The sequence below is a fragment of the Ammodytes marinus genome (genome assembly GCF_949987685.1).
Source record: "Ammodytes marinus genome assembly, chromosome: 22".
Lineage (NCBI taxonomy): Eukaryota > Metazoa > Chordata > Actinopteri > Uranoscopiformes > Ammodytidae > Ammodytes > Ammodytes marinus.
Genome location: NC_137226.1, coordinates 6,313,358 through 6,331,001, shown reverse-complemented (window position 1 = coordinate 6,331,001; position 17,644 = coordinate 6,313,358). Strand labels below are relative to the sequence as shown.

The following is a 17,644-nucleotide window of genomic DNA, read 5'->3' as shown; positions in this document are numbered from 1 at the left end:
AGTGAATACGACTTTAACGACTACACTATAAATAGCTTAATGTTTTTAAAAAGTGCAGCATTTGCCGCTGATACAATTAAATGTGATTTTTTGCAGTGTTTACACTTATAAACAGGTTAATTACAGGATTGAAATTGTGATAACAGGTCATTACTGCACAATAAAATCCAGGACAAATCGTGTTTTTGGGGATTTTGTACATATACAGTATAGGACAATATTAATCAAATATTCAACTAAAGCCATTACAATCATATAAGTTGTTTTTAAAATGTGCTAACAGGTGAAATATCAGCATATTGAAAGCACTGCTGTTGGCTGTTTTAAGCTTTTCGACCGATTAGCTAGCGTGCCCACCTTGTGGATCTAGCATGACGTGTCTGTGTGCCATATGTGCCATCCTGCCTTTCTCCTTCTTGCCAAAGAGCCGTCCGATGGAGGATTTGATTCCCTTCTTCTTGGGCTGTTTGCTGAGGGAGTCTGAGCTGCTGGCCACACTACTGAGAGCATCAGCCTCCAGAGAACCCAAGATACTGAGGAAGCAAACACACACACACACACAGAAAATATGAGTACAAATCTGCCAGGTACATTTCTATTTCAAAAGGTCAAAACCTGTACATTTGAATGAAAACCCTTATGAAAAATGAATGATAAGAACAGACACTTTCTTAGTGGTGGGCTCACTTACGGAGGCAGAGAAAGGCCAATATTCCGATTTTTTTTTCATGCTAAGAAGCCTATATTAACCTGTTATCTTCAGATTTCCGATTTCCTGGAATAGTTTAACTGAAAACCTATGAGGTCTATTCTTGTTCTCAAAAGGTTATTGTTTTTTCTGTGTATAATATCCTATACGCATTTGCTGCTTTCCATAACTTCACTACTTAACTAATTTACACATGGCAATTACAGGATTGGAGTGAGTAGTGAAACATGAGGTTTTCGCCCAATGCAACAAAACAGGCAGAGACTTAACTAAGACGACTGCAACATCTGAAAAACCAGTGCATCAAGCAAAACATTCTACATCAGTCTCGGAAATGATTGCCTATTTCCGAGACAGAAAAAAAAAAAAAAAAACCCTACTCCCAAAAAAACATAACTCCACTGTCGAGATTACATCCATCTTTTGAGCAAGTGTTTGTTCAGCTGACTCGTACCCGCGTGCGTCATTGTGCGAGGAGGCTGGCAGTGTGTGTGTCATCCGGACGGTGCGCGGCGTGGGAGGGGGCGACGTCTCACACTTAATGGTGGCCTTGTCCTCTCGCCCATCCTCATCCACCGCTGCTATCTGAGGGACACATGGCAAAGAAATAGGACATTAACACACGACCCCGTTTATACCGGTTGTCTTTATGGCAGCCATATTTTTTGTAGTTTAATAATATCACATCCGAAAATGTATCAACACACAGCCGTGCTTTCCTGTACCTTTCTCCTGTGTTTCCTCAAATCACTGGGCTGTTTGGGCAGAGGACAGAGAAAAACAATAGTCAATACATATGTGTTAGAGCATGGGTGATTGTTGGTTATAAACTATAAGCTATATTCGGTCATTCATATGAATAGCACACACCATTGGATGCTCATGAGCCATTGCCCCGATACAGCATCAATACATAGATCAATACAAAAGGGGACAAAGATGGTTTTGTTAAGAATTCATTTGAGGGATCAATAAAAATCAAAACACTATTCCTTTAAAAGGAAACATTTACACATCTGAAGGTTTTTCAGCCTGAGGGTCGATATGGAGAGAGAGAGAGAGTCAGGGGGAACAGTCTATTGTGGGAGAATTCTCTGACATCTGGGTCGTATGGTGTGACAGCTGACAGAGCATGACTTTCTCGGCACGCTCATTTAATGCAGCAAGTCTTAAAAAATTGATGTCTTCACTAGATAAACTGCTTAACATGCAGCGATACTGTAAATAAAAAATTTAAATGACTACTACCAACTCCATGCATAAGCTGCTGTGGACACGTGGTGATCCTTTTGCACAAAGGAGTAAGACATATGTTATATACAATACCACTCTCTACCTTTCTATATCTCTTTGTGCTTACACAAGTGGTCAAATCTCTCAAATGAATCGGTAAAAGCAGCGGTGCGATGCAAGAAACAGTGAATCCCTTATCGCAAATTTTAGGCCCCTCGATCTCGACTAGAATATACAGAGAGCCGGCCGTATGTGCAACTGTTCACCTTGTAAGAATTCAGGTCACATCTCACACTATCTATTGCTCTGGTAATGAAATGCTCAGTCGTTTTGGTCTCAGATATCACTGGATGTATGGATGGCGACATTGCACATCTTGATAATGTGTTCTATCGTTGCAATCATACCACTGGTCATGGTTATTAGCTTGCAGTAAAGAGTATATACAACTAAAGCCATTCGAAATGATCAGTTTCTCTGGTTTTACTATTTATACATGAGTAGGTATGCGTAATGAATTTTTGTATTATTCCAAAGATACTGACAACATTTCTCCCAAATTCCAAATACAAAATATATTAAATAGAGAGCAAACGAGACCATCAGTGCAAATAATGCTATGTTTTTCTTAATGCCTTTGTCATGGGTACGCTCACTCAGGAACCACAGTTGGCATAGTAAAAACACTACCGCTTTAGTTCAAATGGGGTGTAAGAATGATCACTACACTAAAAGTTACTCGGAGCCCCTTTAAAAAGTTATTAAAAAAATAGTAGTAGTAACAGTGGTCAGAATTTGTGAATAAGTAAGTCTATGCGAGGTCTAAATGTATTAAAATAAACCCGTACCAGTGTCATGACTCCCATGCGCTCCATGTCCATGTTGCTCCTGTGGTCTAGTTTGGGAGTGGAGTGTCCGCTGGGTGGGGAGGATGAGGCCAGGGAGGAGGCTGTGGCTGAGGCAGTGATGGAGGCTCCGTGGTGGTGGTGCATGCGGGCCAGGTTCAGTCCCTCCAGGCTAACGCTAGCCACGCGGTTCTCTATCTCCTCCGCTCGCAGCTCCGTAGACTCCTTCTCCTCCTGGATCAGCCTAGGAAAGGAGAGAAAAAAGGTGTAAACTTACTAGGGGTGAAACAGTAAACAAAAGTTACACTTTGGTACGTAACTCGGTTATGAAGTTACGGTTTGGTTTCTTACGGTTATCAGTTAAGAGGAAAAATGCACAATTGCTGCCGATACTGTAGGTCTTTTTCAGCATTACAAAGAAAATACTGCTGCAAACAACCAAGGTCTATAATAAATAAATACTTCTCAAATAAAAGTGCAAGTTCCACACTGCAATCAAAACAAGCATGAACATTTGGCATATTTATGTTATCTTGAAGCTATTTACGCCATAATTACGTATTGCGGTAGGCTACGGTGCAGTTCGGTACAATACGGCCTACATTGTGACGGTTCAATAGGAATATGTGTATTGTTACACTCCTAATACTTATACTAGTAATAAACATAGACTCCATTGTTATTCCCAGGCAAGCATGATATCAGTATCACTGTGTTACGGAGTCGAGCCATTATCTATCAGGGTCTTTGGGGGTAGATTTCTGGAGATTTGCTCAACAAACTCCATTAAATACTCACATATAGAGGCAAACTCATTAATGGCCATAGTGAGGGGATTAAAAGGCTAAAAGTCAGGTCATAAGCGTTAACATTCCAGGGGGTCTCACTTTGTAATTAGCTGAGAGCTGGATTACTTGGATTTACTTGGATCACTATCCGCCATCAGATTGGAATGAACTCTTCCAGAAAGAAGGCTTCATTTTTAATGGGGATACAATTTGCCAAGACCAAAATGCACATTCAGACAGAGCCCCTTGAAATAAAGAACTAAGTCAAGTTGTGCCTTGGGTTATGAATTCTTATTAGCGCAAGATAATTACAGCATGAACAAGCAAGAGGCTGATCACATTTCCTAAAACACTGAGTGCATACAAATGGAGGGTTTTGTTCAGGAATATTGCAGCATTTTTGGGGTGACACCAGTTTGTAAACGCTGCCATTCTGACAAACATAGCGTACGTTTTGCGGAGCTAATAGGCTTAATCAACTTTGTGTCAACTCGTTTGCCAATGCCATGAATGTAACCGACATTTCATCTTAAAAAAAGTTACGCACTATAGCTTTAACATTAAAACGGCATTGTGTGTCAGCTATACCGAATCTCCTTGTTGATTGCGTCCAGCTGCTCTTGTAGCATCATGGCCAGTGTCTGTGCGTCAGAGTGTCCTCCCGGTGAGAGCAGGTCCATGGAGCTGAACATGGTTTCTCGGTCATCATCGTCGATGTCCGACATCTCCGTGTCGCTTTCAAAATGGTGTCCTCCCAGAACCCCCAGCTGCTGCGAGCGCCATTCCTGCTCCCCTAGCGATTTGGCCTGGCACATAAAGATAAGGGGGGCAAGACTGTGAACACCACCAGACCATATAAAAATGAAGCTCTAATGAAAAGCATTTAAAATCATTAAGGGGGGGAATTTAAAGGCGTCCTCGGGTAACTGAAAACCTTTTTGCTACAGATAATTATAGTAACTTTCACGCGTCTAATTTGAATTTTTATGAGGAGCTATTACTATGCGCAGATGTTTCAATGCCTTAAACTATCAAGTTCCTCACAATATTGTCTATGAAAATTAAAGTGAGTGCCTTTATATACAAAAATATATATAAATAGGCAAAACACTGGCATGACGGAAACAAAATTAATTGTACTTGACAGCAGACAACTTTGTAATCTACCATAACATTTATAGCATTTTCTTTTGGCCCTTGGAAATGTATATTTTTCTAGGAGACTACATTAATATTTCAAATAATAGACAAAAAATGTTTTATCTTATGGAGGGGAGAGACTAGCCTGGACTCCCTTTGCCCTGAGGCACAGTGCTAATTGAATGTGCCTGTCTTGGGTCACAGAAATGGCAAAAAAAATTGTAGAAAATAAATGACCAAAGATTAAATCCAACTCCACTGATTACACATTAAATAATAAGTAATCGACCAACATAGCAGCTCTTACATTTTGAGATGAAAGTTTATGGTAGAGAGAAGTAGAAAGACTTGCATTTTACTATGACGCAAAGAAAAATTAAAGGCTTTTGATGAGTAAGAAAAGAATCTGTGGTTTGACCTTGGTTTCCCGCAGACCCACTCTCCCTCTCCTCGGCCGGCGGATGACCTTGGCTGAGCGGTAATGGTCCGACTGGGTTTCAGCCAGAGATCCCAACGAGAATCTTAGCTCACCTGATGTGTCCAAATGAGACCTGAAAAAAACACTCTTATCAATAACTCTACAACTTCAGTGAATTATGCACAAAATAATTAGGCACATACAAAAGAAATTGCAATGGGAATGTTCACAGTTATGCACAGGGTTAACCAATCAAATCTTGTGTTGGGGTTACCTACAGTATATCGCATCTAACATTCACTGTGATGAGGTGTGAAGTAGGGCTGCAACTAACGATTATTTTGATAATCGATTAATCTGTCGATTATTTTCTCGATTAATCGATTATTAAGCGATTAGTGTTTTGGTCCGTAAAATGTCAGAACATGGTGAAAAATGTTGATCAATTTTCCAAAACCCGTGTTGACGTCCTCAAATGTATTGTTATGTCCAAAACACACAGATATTTCAGTTTACTGTCATAATAGGATTAAAGAAACGAGAAAATATTCACATTTGAGAAGCTGAAATCAGAGAATTTGGAATTTTTTTATAAAACAATTACTCAAAACGATTAATCGATTATCAAAATAGTTGCCGATTATTTTAATAATCGATTAATAATCGATTCGTCGATTAATCGTTGCAGCTCTAGTGTGAAGTGTACTTTATTGGAAGATCAAGGCTCGTTATGCGTGACTGTATGACTGCAAAGGGTTTCGTCTATGGAAAAGATTAAGGCTGCAACTGTCAAATTATCAGCACTGTAATATTAGAGCACCAAGCAAGCATGAAAAGGAATCTTTGAAAAACATCCAATAATAGAAACGGAGAGTTCAGTGATACCAGTGTTTCTAACAATAGTGCCTGGCAAAATGTATCAGTGGTGGATGAAATAACAGGACTGCTACCAGAGAGAGTATATCTAACCATATTCATATCTATTTACCCAAGATGCACCAGACCAGGAAAGTTAAATCACCAGGGTTGGCGCCATTAAGTCTGTAAAACCATATCTTCTTTTTACAATTTGCTTATTAACTAAGTATTATACTGTAAGTAAATAGGTGCAGAAGTTGCTATTATACCTTTCAAAACTCGCTAAGCCCCACCCCTGAAAGGTTTTGACCAATAGCATAGTAACCATGAATTCAATTCTCAGAGTTCATAAAAGTAAAAAATGGGTTTTGCAGGCCAGTAATCTTTTAACACTGAAGCGATATACGTCACATTTTAATATAACTGGGCGCACATGCACACACACACACACACACACACACACACAAACAAACACACGCAATTTACCGTGACATGGTGGGGTCTGTGAGGGAGCCTGCCCTCAATCTGAATTGGTCGAGCTCTGATCTCAGCTTGTCAATGTCCTCCGCCAGATGTGACTGGAAGAAACAAATTGGACAATATATCATTACAGGACCTGACTATGATATCAAGAATGATAACTCACACTCATCTTATTGGTGCATGTTAACACTATGGACTGATTTTGCTTATAGCCGGTAGGGCTGATTATTTTTCATATTGCTGAATACTGAGTGATAGAGTGATAACTTTCTTATGTTTTCCAAACTTTTTATAAAATTATCTCACTAGCTTTCCACAATGCGGGACGTGTATGAATATTCAACTGCATATATTATTAATACATAAATCGTTAAAAAATATATAACTAATGCCAAGCAACAACCACATTTGTTTCAGTCAAAATATACTTTACTTAGTCATCCTCATATAAAGAAGTTTAAAAAACACACAGTCATCATCCTTTGATCTTTGGCAAACCTACTTTTTCATGGATGGAATCCTCGTACTGTTTCCTGTAACCTTCCGAATCTTGGATTAACAAATTCTGCAAAGACAAGAAAAAAAAATACACTTGATTAAACTGACATCCATTGGACTGTGCTTGTATTGGCTAGGTTTAACAGTCAACATGGCAGCCATCTTTAACCTTCTCTTCCAGCGCTGCCATCCTCTCCTTGAGGTGGAGCTGCAGTCGCTCGTTGGACTCTGTGAGCAGTCTGTCCACCGTGTCAGACAGACGCTTGTTGTGCTCCTCATTCATCTTCTCCCTCTGTCGAGCCTGGAGGGATAAAGTACATTATATTATTAGAGTTATATTTCATTATATATTTTTTAGCTTGAGACCCCTGAAAGCAAAGTCATTTCTCAGATGTGTAGAAAGTCTGGAGACATCTAAAATGATGCATTTGTAGTAGATGTAGAAATATGTTTTTTTTTTCTGCTTGTGACCCTGCAATTTGAACTAACCCCCAGGCAGAGAACTTAGGGGGGGATTTTATGGAAACAAGTCCGGGGGGTGCATTTTGCAACATTTGACGAACCATTCTAACCACATAGTGCGTAAAAAAAATAAATAAATAAAAAAATTTGGTCAAAAGTGTCATCTGCAATCAAAATCAAAACAATGTGTCATCATCAGCCACAGTGGCCTCTAGCTGCTCATGTGAGGGGTGACAGACTGGCACGACCCCTCCCCCCCTCCCCCTCTGTAGTGACTCACCCTCAGCAGCTCCTGGTTCTTCTCCTCCAGCTGGCATTCCAAGTGTCTCATCCGCTCCTCTATGCTGCCGTGACGCTCCTCCGCCTACACACACACACACACACACACACACACACACACACACACACACACACACACACACACACACACACACACACACACACACACACACACACACACACACACACACACACACACACACACACACACACACACACACACACACACACACACACACACACACACGCACACACACACACAGATCAACAGAGGACACGTGACAAGAGGGAGGGCACCATCGTCTGCTGTTGATCTGTTTGACAGCCTAACGGTGGGCAACAACAACAAAGCAGTGACGACCAACAACACAAGCCAAAGCCTCTATCAGGGTTAGGCGGTATGGCAGTATACTCTAAGATTGTATGTACCGTTAGATATTGAAAACTTGACATTTTTATTTTTGTTGAAGCAATGGTTAGCATATAACCGCACACAAGTTTATTTTGACAGCTTTTTAAAAATGAAAGCAAACCTTGCAGAGAAAATTAGAATCTTTCACTATTTTGATATATAGCTACTCAAATACTCAAAACTCGAATATATATATATTTAAAAAAGCGTGTTATTCTATGACTTTCATATTGCACTGACTGACTGAAGGCAGACTGGTCTAGTATTTTGCACACAATTTTATTATTTGTATGGAAACAAAATAAATTGCCAAATAGATGAAAATAATCAAATGTGTTGCCAGTACAGTATGGTTATTTTAAGCCATTAATTCATTGAATTTACAGAAAAATATTATATCCTGATATAATAGCCGTGATAGAAGATGTTGACCATACCGCCCAACCCTAGCCTCTATCCCAAACTCAAAGATGGATGGATGGAGAGAGAGAGCTGATTGAAAAAAGGGTGCGACGGAAAAAGAGATGGAAGGGGGTCACCAAAGTACAGCATGAAAGGAGGAAGAGAGAGCTCAAGAAAGTCCCATGCAGTTGCTGCCCAATGGCGGTTAGAAAAGCCAGAGAATAATCCCAGTAAATACACACTCGCCACCATACATTAATAAGATAACAAAGGTGTTGGCAGTAGCTGTTATGGCCCTGTAATGTGGGACTACCTTCCTAAGACTGGAGATCATGTCTTGGAGTTTAGCTTCCATAACAAAGTGATAATCATCTGGTGAGGAAGAGCTGCAGGCAGACTATATGTGGCCGAGGAAGAGGAGATGGACATGTTGGAAAAAAAAAACTTCATGACATGATGACACCATGTGCACACTTACACATACAGGTGCATGAACAAAAAAAATTTATATCATTGAAAAGTCCATTCAATAACTGAAACTTTCATATATTCTAGATTGATGGATTTCCCTGTAAATAAAGGTTAATAAAATAAATCATTTCACAACTCAAAATATGTCAGGCCTCTATTTTGTTTTGATTCTGATGATTACGGTTTATGGCTCATGGGATAAAAAAATCCAGTGTCTAAAAAAATATATGAATATTACATCAAATCAATAAAAAAAAAAGATTTATAATACAGAAAATGTCAACCTTCTGAAAAACATGTTTATTCTAGATTCATTTCACTTTATGTCTAATGAATCTAGAATATAGGAAAGTTTACTTATCGACTGGACTTTTCAAACATATTCCAATTTTTTGAGATGCCCCTGTATGTATGTGTGTGTGTGTGTGTGTGTGTGTGTGTGTGTGTGTGTGTGTGTGTTTGTGTTCCTACCTTGGTGAGGGCTGCTATCCTCTGGGCCAGTTCAGCCTCTACCTCTGGCAGTGTCTCAGCCTTCCTCATGGTCTGCTGCAGCTTCTGTTCAGCCAGCTCCAGCCTCTCCTGCAGCTGCCTGTTCTTCTCCTCCATCTGAACACAACAACAAACATCAAAGATCATTAATGGATAGTCATTTAAAAAGATACACAATGTATCGATAGCATGTAGAAATAGAATTTAATGGAATACAGAATGTACTAATGGAATACAGTATGTACTATTCTTCTAGTCAAAACCACAAAAAAAAAAGAAAACGCAAGTCATGAACTATAGACCAGAATTAACAATAAGATGCAATGGTGTTTTGAATCACCTTTGATTATTCCCTGTTATCAATAGCAACGCAATGGAATGATTTGATTGGTTGTTGAATAATTAGGCCCCAACTCCCAGCTGTTCAAGTTCAAGTTGTCACTGAACTGAAAACATTTCAAAACGCTATGAAGAATGCTTTGTGCCGAAACTCGTCAGCGTTGATTAAATAAGTGAAATGACAGTATTTTTTCCTCCTAAACTTAAAGGCACTACGAGTAAGATGGCACGTTGGCGTCCCCTTTGGACAAAAGCGGTAGTATTTTTACGACGCCCGCTGTCGCAAATGCTCGTGCCAGGCGCGTGAGCGTGGACTGAGAAGGGCGCAATATAGTGCATGTTCGTGTGTTGAAAGTGTGAGGACTCTTTTCGGCTCCGTGAGAGTGGTTTTGACACTGCATCAACTAATGCCAGTCAGTACACACACCTGCTTGCAATGAGTTGATTCAGCAGCGTCACCTAACTACTCTCTCTCTCACGGAGCTGTGTCCTCACAGAAAGCGAATGAATGAGAGACGGCAGTTAGTAGACTATGGATCACGATGAGGTAATGTGTTTGTGTTGTTGATGTAAATAATGACTATTTCAGATAATGGTTATCTGATGATGGTGAAGCAAAGCAAACTTTGTGTTAGTACCAACCGCTCATTCATTTAGCAGTCTAGTTTCGCTCTCGTGAAATTGTATACACGTTGCTTGGCAACGTCCTCCCGCCCGCCTATCACTCACTCTCCCTTTTCGCTTTTCTTCATTGCATTCTCTTTTTTTTCTTTGATGGTTCAGCCCCGTTATCAGTCATTTATGACGACAAATAACTGTCTCAAACAAGGCTCCCGCTCCCCTTCCCTCACCTGGAGGGATAGGCTTCTCAAATCGCGTTGCAGCGCCACACTGAAATCTGCAACCAATACGGATATGTGACCATAGAGCCTGCACGAGCGAACCGAAAATCGGACTGGGTGTGCGACCAGACCAAAAGCAGCAATAAAAACTATATAAAAACGTCTTTCTTTGCACTGATGGTCTCGTTTGCTGTTAAAGGTAATTTATGATTATCAGAGGAAACATGAGGTTGTTTAAAAGATATTTAAATGTTACTCGTATCCGCTTTAACTTGGGAATTTGAAAATGTCACACCTTTTCTTTACTTTTAGAGGGTTAGTTGGATTGGAGACCAAGAACAATTTTGAGTACAACTGGTATTTATCTAGTGTTTGTTATCCCTGCGTTTCTGTGCAGTTGATCTAAATAAAGGATAGTTTTCAGTATTTGTTTTTTGGCCCCCTTTGTCCTGGCATTTTAATTTAAAAAAACTCTCTGAATGTGAATCTCTTCCTTTCTTTTACCTTTGGCAGAGCATCATCGCCTGGTAGAAAATAGAATCCCACATATCCATTATTTTAGCTGTGGAGGACTGGCTACTGAAGGCGCTGGCAATGCGCCTCAACCCTTCTTTAAATAGCACCATAACACAATCAAAATAGCAGCGACTGGGTAGTTGCCAAGATTGACAGTGGCACATTTTTTACTCAGCACATACCGGTAACTGTTTTGATTAAGAATTCAGATACAGCCCATTGCCATTTTTAAAAGATGTTAATCAAGCCTAGTATTCAAGTAAAAGTTGCCACCAAGAAGTGACTTGTATTTCCCCTGTTGCGTGGTAAGATTGTTGCCCCCTTCTTGCTTGCGACTGTGATTTTTTTTAGGGACTGGGGTTGGCAACCGTTGCCATCTGCGACAGATGCTCTGCTCCCAAAAGCATCGGGCCTGGCAGCTCAATATTGCAAAAAAATTGGTGCGGGCAAAGAGATTTTGCTGTGTTGTGTGTGTGTCAGTGATATTTTTCTGTGTTAACACGTATTACCATCCCATTGGTGTCTGAGATGACACTAGGGTGAGCATGACAGTGTATTTTAGGTAAAGATATCCTCCCTAGGTGCCCAATATCCATCCATCTTTTTTTGTTTCGTTTGCATTTTTTGCTGGCCAGTTTTTCTCATCCCATCCTCGCTGTGTACCGATTGGCCAATTCTACATCGCCCTGAACAAGCCATCTTCAAACAGGAGCGGCCAGATCCCTGGGTTCAGCTCCTGGCACCACAACAAGTAAACTAATTACGCAGACAGCATGGACGTTTGTTTGTGTGTTGTGCTAGTAGGAGCTTAAACCCAAAAGGCTTTAGAGGTTATTTCTGTGCAATCTGAGGTGGTGTTCAGAATGCATTCATTTTTGTAGAGAGTAGTACTGCAGTGGACTTGAAGAGATGCTTATGGGTTAGTTGTGTGAAAGCCAAAACTTGACTCAGATATGAAATGCTGTTGTTGTAAATCCAAGTGCTTATACATTTTTGATTTATTTTATTTTAGAATGGTACAATTCTCATGTCTCTATGTACAGTTAATATGTAGGTAGAGCAGGCAATTAGCAGACAGGAAAGAGAGAAGGGAAAAAGGCCTGGCTCTGCGATCGGTTGCCAAGCAGCGGAAATAAATTCTAAAATGACCACTTATAAATAAGAAAGAATGTTCTAATTATTGAGGTTTAGACGAGCTGGTAGGTGGATTTTTCTCTTCCTTCGTCATACCTAGGTCCACAACAGTAAATTAGAGCCATGTTCAAGAAAAGTTTACTAAAAAAAGTAGCAATATTGCGCGATAAATGGCCCTAATACTGTAAAAAGAGCAAGATGTTTCCCCTTATTTCCACTCTGTGCTAAGCTTACCTGTGGCTGGCTGTAGCCTTATATAACATGGACACAGCTGGTGAAAGTGATTGGTAACGTTCCACTAAATAAATAATAATTTCCATGTCCCAAAATGTCAAACTTATTTGCAGCAAAAGTCAAGGGGTGCAAGCTCGTCATTGTATCATTCTTTCAATCCTTTCCAGAGCTCAGCTGGTGCTTTTAGCCTGCACCTAGCCTGCACCAATTCAAATGTCAATCAATCTTCTATGGCCGGCCGGGGCAATTTACTGTATTTAATTGGCCGCAATGTATCACAAAGAATCATCTAAAGGCGACTACATCTGTGGCATCGTTTGATCATATTGTACTCGTATTTCATCAGTTACGAGGAAAGCTTTTAGCCATGTGCATCAGCTCAAAGTAAACATTTAGTCGAGCAAAAAAACATCCTTTCCCGGGAAGTAATTTCCTCTGACATTATCTGACACAATGTCAAGAAGTTTTCTCATCGTCAGACCTCTAAGGGCTTTGGTTTAACTGACAGGAACTATCTATCTTACACAAGCAGCTGCATGCATGCTTAATTCTTTTCTGTTATATTGTTAAAAAAAAAATCATGGGGCATTTCAGCTATGAATGGTCCATTTCATCAGCCACCTGGATCTACAGACCAGCAGCACAGTATGAAAAAAATAAGAGCATAGCCCGCCTTATCTAAACCAATTGTCTGTAAAGTTGATCAAATTTAAATGACAATATCTTTCATTTGAATTGATACATATGCCTCACTCCTTTCAGATGCTTACTATCATGCAACTACCTCCCCGCACTACATCGTAAAACTGATTTAGTGGATTTGTGTTGACAGGGGCTTTAAAGCACAGAGATCAGAAAAAAACGTAGTATCTTGATAATCTCATAGGATTAAATATCTTAAAATCACCTAGGCTAAACACTCTCATTATACCGACCTGTCTGAGGAAGGCTTCCTTATTGGCCAACTCGTTCTCCAGTTTGTCGTTGATGTCGTGCACTGAGGTGGACTCTCGCTGGGCGCTCAGGTAACGCTTCTCCAACGTCACAATGCGTTCCTCCATGTCTTCCTTCTGACACAAGGCCTGCTGGCAAACACACTTTCAAGTCAGCACGGTCGCTGGATAACACAATACAACAATTAACTTTAGATGGTTCTTAAAAACGTTTCTGGTTAGTGCTTAAGACATATTATAAGCTGTAGCTTTAACATGAGTTTGCATTATGTCTGTAAACATGAATTTTGGAAATGTAATATCTGCACAGGCTTGATTTATATTGCACCAGGGTTTCATTACACAACACTGTGTTTAGACTGAAATGTATGCAGAAAATGTTCTCATCACGGTCTGTACTGAAATATGAGTATCAGGCTGCTGCATGTTCTTAGTGCAACAACTGATGTAATCACTATGAAAGCAAATGTTCAGCATGTTTAAAAAGCCTTCACACAGTTACTAAACCTGTCATTTAAACACGAGCACTGGTGCAAGGGTACCGTAAAACTATTCTCCAAGTCAGATGAGCACCATATATGACAAGACAAGTCCAATACCCCAAACAGACAAACGATAAAGCTTGAGAAAGTACTACACGCACATATAGCTTTGATTTTGTATCTCGTATGCTGCCATGAAAGATGGTTTGTTCCTCATGACGGCATCATTATCTCTGAGAGTTCATTTCCTGCTTAAAGAATTGCTGCAGACACGAGCAACACCCATGCACGCACACACACACCCATGCAGACACACACACACACACACACACACACACACACACTGACACACGCAGACACACACACACACAGACAGACACACACACACACACAAAGCTCACTGCGAGAGCTGAATAAACTGCGGGTCGAGAAGGGGCAGTTGCGTAGTATTAACCCAGGGTTAGTTCTGAGAGGCAATGTTTTTCAGTCCCCAAAGGCTGAGCCCACCTGCATCGTTTAACAATCAATAGTAATTTCAGCTTGGGGCTATAGGTGGAATCACACTTAAGAGTCATATCCGCCCACTTCAATAGGAATTCATCTCACACAAGTCAGTATATTGAATGGGCTTATGATTGTGCTCTTTAATTGCCAATTTATGACACAAACACTCTCATATCTCCAGGAAAAGTGGCATTTAAGTGTCTGTTTTTTTTTTTTGCTTTACATGTCGACGCTCTAGCATAAAAATGAAACAGTGGCAGATGCGGAGACAGCTGCTGGTTTTCTTTGAGAGTTATTTTTTAATCCTAAGTGTTCCGTATGCGTCCTTGAGAGGTGTCAGTGTAGCCTACTGGGGTCTGTCTGTTTGCGTGATGTGATCTAATGTATGAGTATACTGCTTCAACAACAAAGCAGTGCGCCCTGAATTAAGTGTGCATGTGTCTGTATGTATGACAGAGACATGGTTATAAATAGGGAGGGAGAGTGTGAGTGTATATGCTAATATATGAAATTATATTTTATTCTTATTTTAGGCCACCGCCAAGCTTGTTTGATGTCTCTCTTGCAACCTTTAGTCCCCTGTGTGTGTGTGTATGTGTGTGTGTGTGTGTGCCAGTTTGTGTGTATGTGTGTGTGTGTGTGTGTGTGTTTGCTTGTATAGGCATCTTCGTGAGAACTAGTTTTAGCGTTTAACTATCGGAGTGAGGACATCTACTATTAACTCTCTGACGTTCTTGGAAATTGAGGACTTCTTCGAATCCTGTTACGACTAGGCTTTACGGTTCAGGTTAGAATTAGGTTTAGGTTAGGGTTAGAGTGAGGGTTGGGGGGAGGGGGTTAGGCATTTTAGTTGAGATGGTTAGGGTTAGCGGTTAGGGAATGCATTATGTCACCTCACAAAGATAGATAGTAAACGAGTGTGTGTGTTTTCATGTGCGTGTGTGTAGGACCTCTTTGATGTCCCTCTGGTACTTGTTGTTCATCTCCTCTGACTTGATGAGGTCTTTGCGTGCGGTCTCCAGCTCCTGCTCCACCTCAGAGACGCGCGAGGAGAGGGAGGACATGCGCTCCTTCATCTGGGCCAGCTCATAGTTCTGCTTCTCCAGCAGGTCCTGCAGCTCCACCACCTGGCCCGCCTCGTGGGCAGACTCCAGGGAGCCGTTAGACAGGCGCTGGAAAGAAAAAGAAAAAAAAAGAAAAAAAAAAAGAAAAAGAAAGGGAGAAAGAAGAGTAAAAAAAGGGGTTTGTTGTAACTTCGCTTTATTTAAAAAAAATTAAATAAAATTATAATTATTTTTTTAATCAATGAAATCAGCTTGTTTTATTTGAGACTGACTGTTAAATATGTTAACATGGATATTCTAAAATGGTTAAGCATTCATTTGTGGTTTTATGTTCTTATGTACATTCTCTGTTTGGGGGAGGGAAGCAGATAAACACTGGCTATGCTAACTTAGCTTTAAATTGTATATTTTTTAAAATTATAAATAAAAAACAAAACAAAAAAACATGGCGTACCGTACTATACAGGTTTCTATGTCAAATGTCAAGCTGAAAATAAAAAAAGTTATGAGGTGTCAAATAGGTCCCTTCAGATATACTCAGATATAGTTTAAGGGAAGGCTTCCAAATTTGTCTTTGCTTTTCCTGACATTTCATATCAAATTGTCTCCATATATAAAAGCACTGAACCAGATATCAAAACAGGGGGCTATGTCTTTGTCCCACACCTTTATAATATCAAGTTAAACCTGCTCAGAATTTGCTACAAATACACTGTTTAAAACTAAAAAATTAACTAGATAATTGTTTCTGATTTCTCATCATACCCCTGGCTTCCCGTAGCGTATTAAAGTGGATCTTGAGAAATCAAGCGTCTCTATTTCCCACATTTTCGGCTAGCATTTCCTCTTCTGAGAGTTACACACATTAGCACTCTAATAAATGAAGGTGCAGATACTCAAGGCTTCCGGCTCTTCCCAATTGCTTTTGATTTCGGTTGGTGGCAAAAAGACTGGGGGGTGAATCACTCCAGACTCTATTGGCAAAAAAATTGCTTTGCCACTTTGGTATTAGTAAGATGATTAGGTCTTGGCTGAGTTCTCACTGTGTGCTGCTACACAGGTCTCTATGAGCTAGATTAATGAGAGGGGGAAACACCACTGAGATCCAAGTTGCATACAGAACAGAGCTATCAGAGCCAAGAATAACACATCAGGGAAACAACTTTATTACCACCATTAAGTAAAGACACTACCCGCTGACAGCACTGAACGCAGCTTTTAAATAGCACTGTTTCTTTTTTATCTGCTCAAAGGTAATTATGCTAAAAGAGGTTTCGAAGTGAAGACACACACACAGACACACACACGCACACACACACACACACACACACACACACACAGACACACACACACAGCCAAGAATAACACATTTTAATGCTTTCGAATAACACTGTTTCTCTTTATGTTCAAAATGTAATTATGGTAAAGCAGGTTTGAAGTGAAGCAGTGATCTCTCTTTACCCTCCATCTCTCTCTCTCTCTCTCTCTACGGTACCAGGTCCAGATGCCTGTTCTGGACCATCCATCTGTGCCATCTAATTGGGGCCTCTGTGATAAATGATTCACCTGAAAAGGGAACTAGCCCCCACCACTAAATCACACCAATGATTTTTAATACCTGCATGCAACTGTGCTGCTCCGATAAAGAAAAAAGCACAAACTTTTACATGGATTTAGTTTTGCTTTATTGCAATGGTACCACAGTGATACATTATGCGAGCGTGGCTCCTGTTATTGCACTCATTACACAGTCCTGTAACTGTGAGACACCTGCTTTTTTCAAGCCCGAGAAGGTTTAAGTGGCTTAACTTTTTTTAATGGCCTGCAAAAGTTTAGTCTGAGTTTTTTCAGGGTCATTGTAACCAAATTACAAGGCACATTTTCTCAATCAAAAGGTCTGGCCAAGCAGAGTTTTTGAGTTTTACTTGCATATGTCTGGAGTTGCCACCAGTTGCAATTTGTTTAACATCAATGTGTTTTTTGAGGAACAATGCAGTTATAAACACTTTCTACCAACTAGTACCTAAAGAAATTTGTCTGCAGGTTTTTGTTTCAAAAATAAATAATATCCAAGTACTAACTAACTAAG

General features: G+C 40.1%; 1 protein-coding gene across 1 annotated transcript in view; it reads right to left on the bottom strand.

Moving 5' to 3' along the window:
• The window catches only part of ppfia2 (PTPRF interacting protein alpha 2), a gene marked incomplete at its 5' end in the record, with an annotated part of 138,305 nt that overhangs the window by 14,314 nt on the left and 106,347 nt on the right, over positions 1 to 17,644 (bottom strand). Inside the window, 13 exons of the mRNA XM_080050712.1 lie at positions 358 to 533; positions 1,164 to 1,294; positions 1,435 to 1,464; positions 2,791 to 3,031; positions 4,164 to 4,381; positions 5,134 to 5,266; positions 6,478 to 6,569; positions 6,977 to 7,039; positions 7,142 to 7,273; positions 7,715 to 7,798; positions 9,470 to 9,604; positions 13,488 to 13,634; positions 15,442 to 15,663. Of these exons, the coding sequence (XP_079906838.1) occupies positions 358 to 533; positions 1,164 to 1,294; positions 1,435 to 1,464; positions 2,791 to 3,031; positions 4,164 to 4,381; positions 5,134 to 5,266; positions 6,478 to 6,569; positions 6,977 to 7,039; positions 7,142 to 7,273; positions 7,715 to 7,798; positions 9,470 to 9,604; positions 13,488 to 13,634; positions 15,442 to 15,663 (1,804 nt within the window). The remainder of the gene's footprint in view (positions 1 to 357; positions 534 to 1,163; positions 1,295 to 1,434; positions 1,465 to 2,790; positions 3,032 to 4,163; positions 4,382 to 5,133; positions 5,267 to 6,477; positions 6,570 to 6,976; positions 7,040 to 7,141; positions 7,274 to 7,714; positions 7,799 to 9,469; positions 9,605 to 13,487; positions 13,635 to 15,441; positions 15,664 to 17,644) is intronic.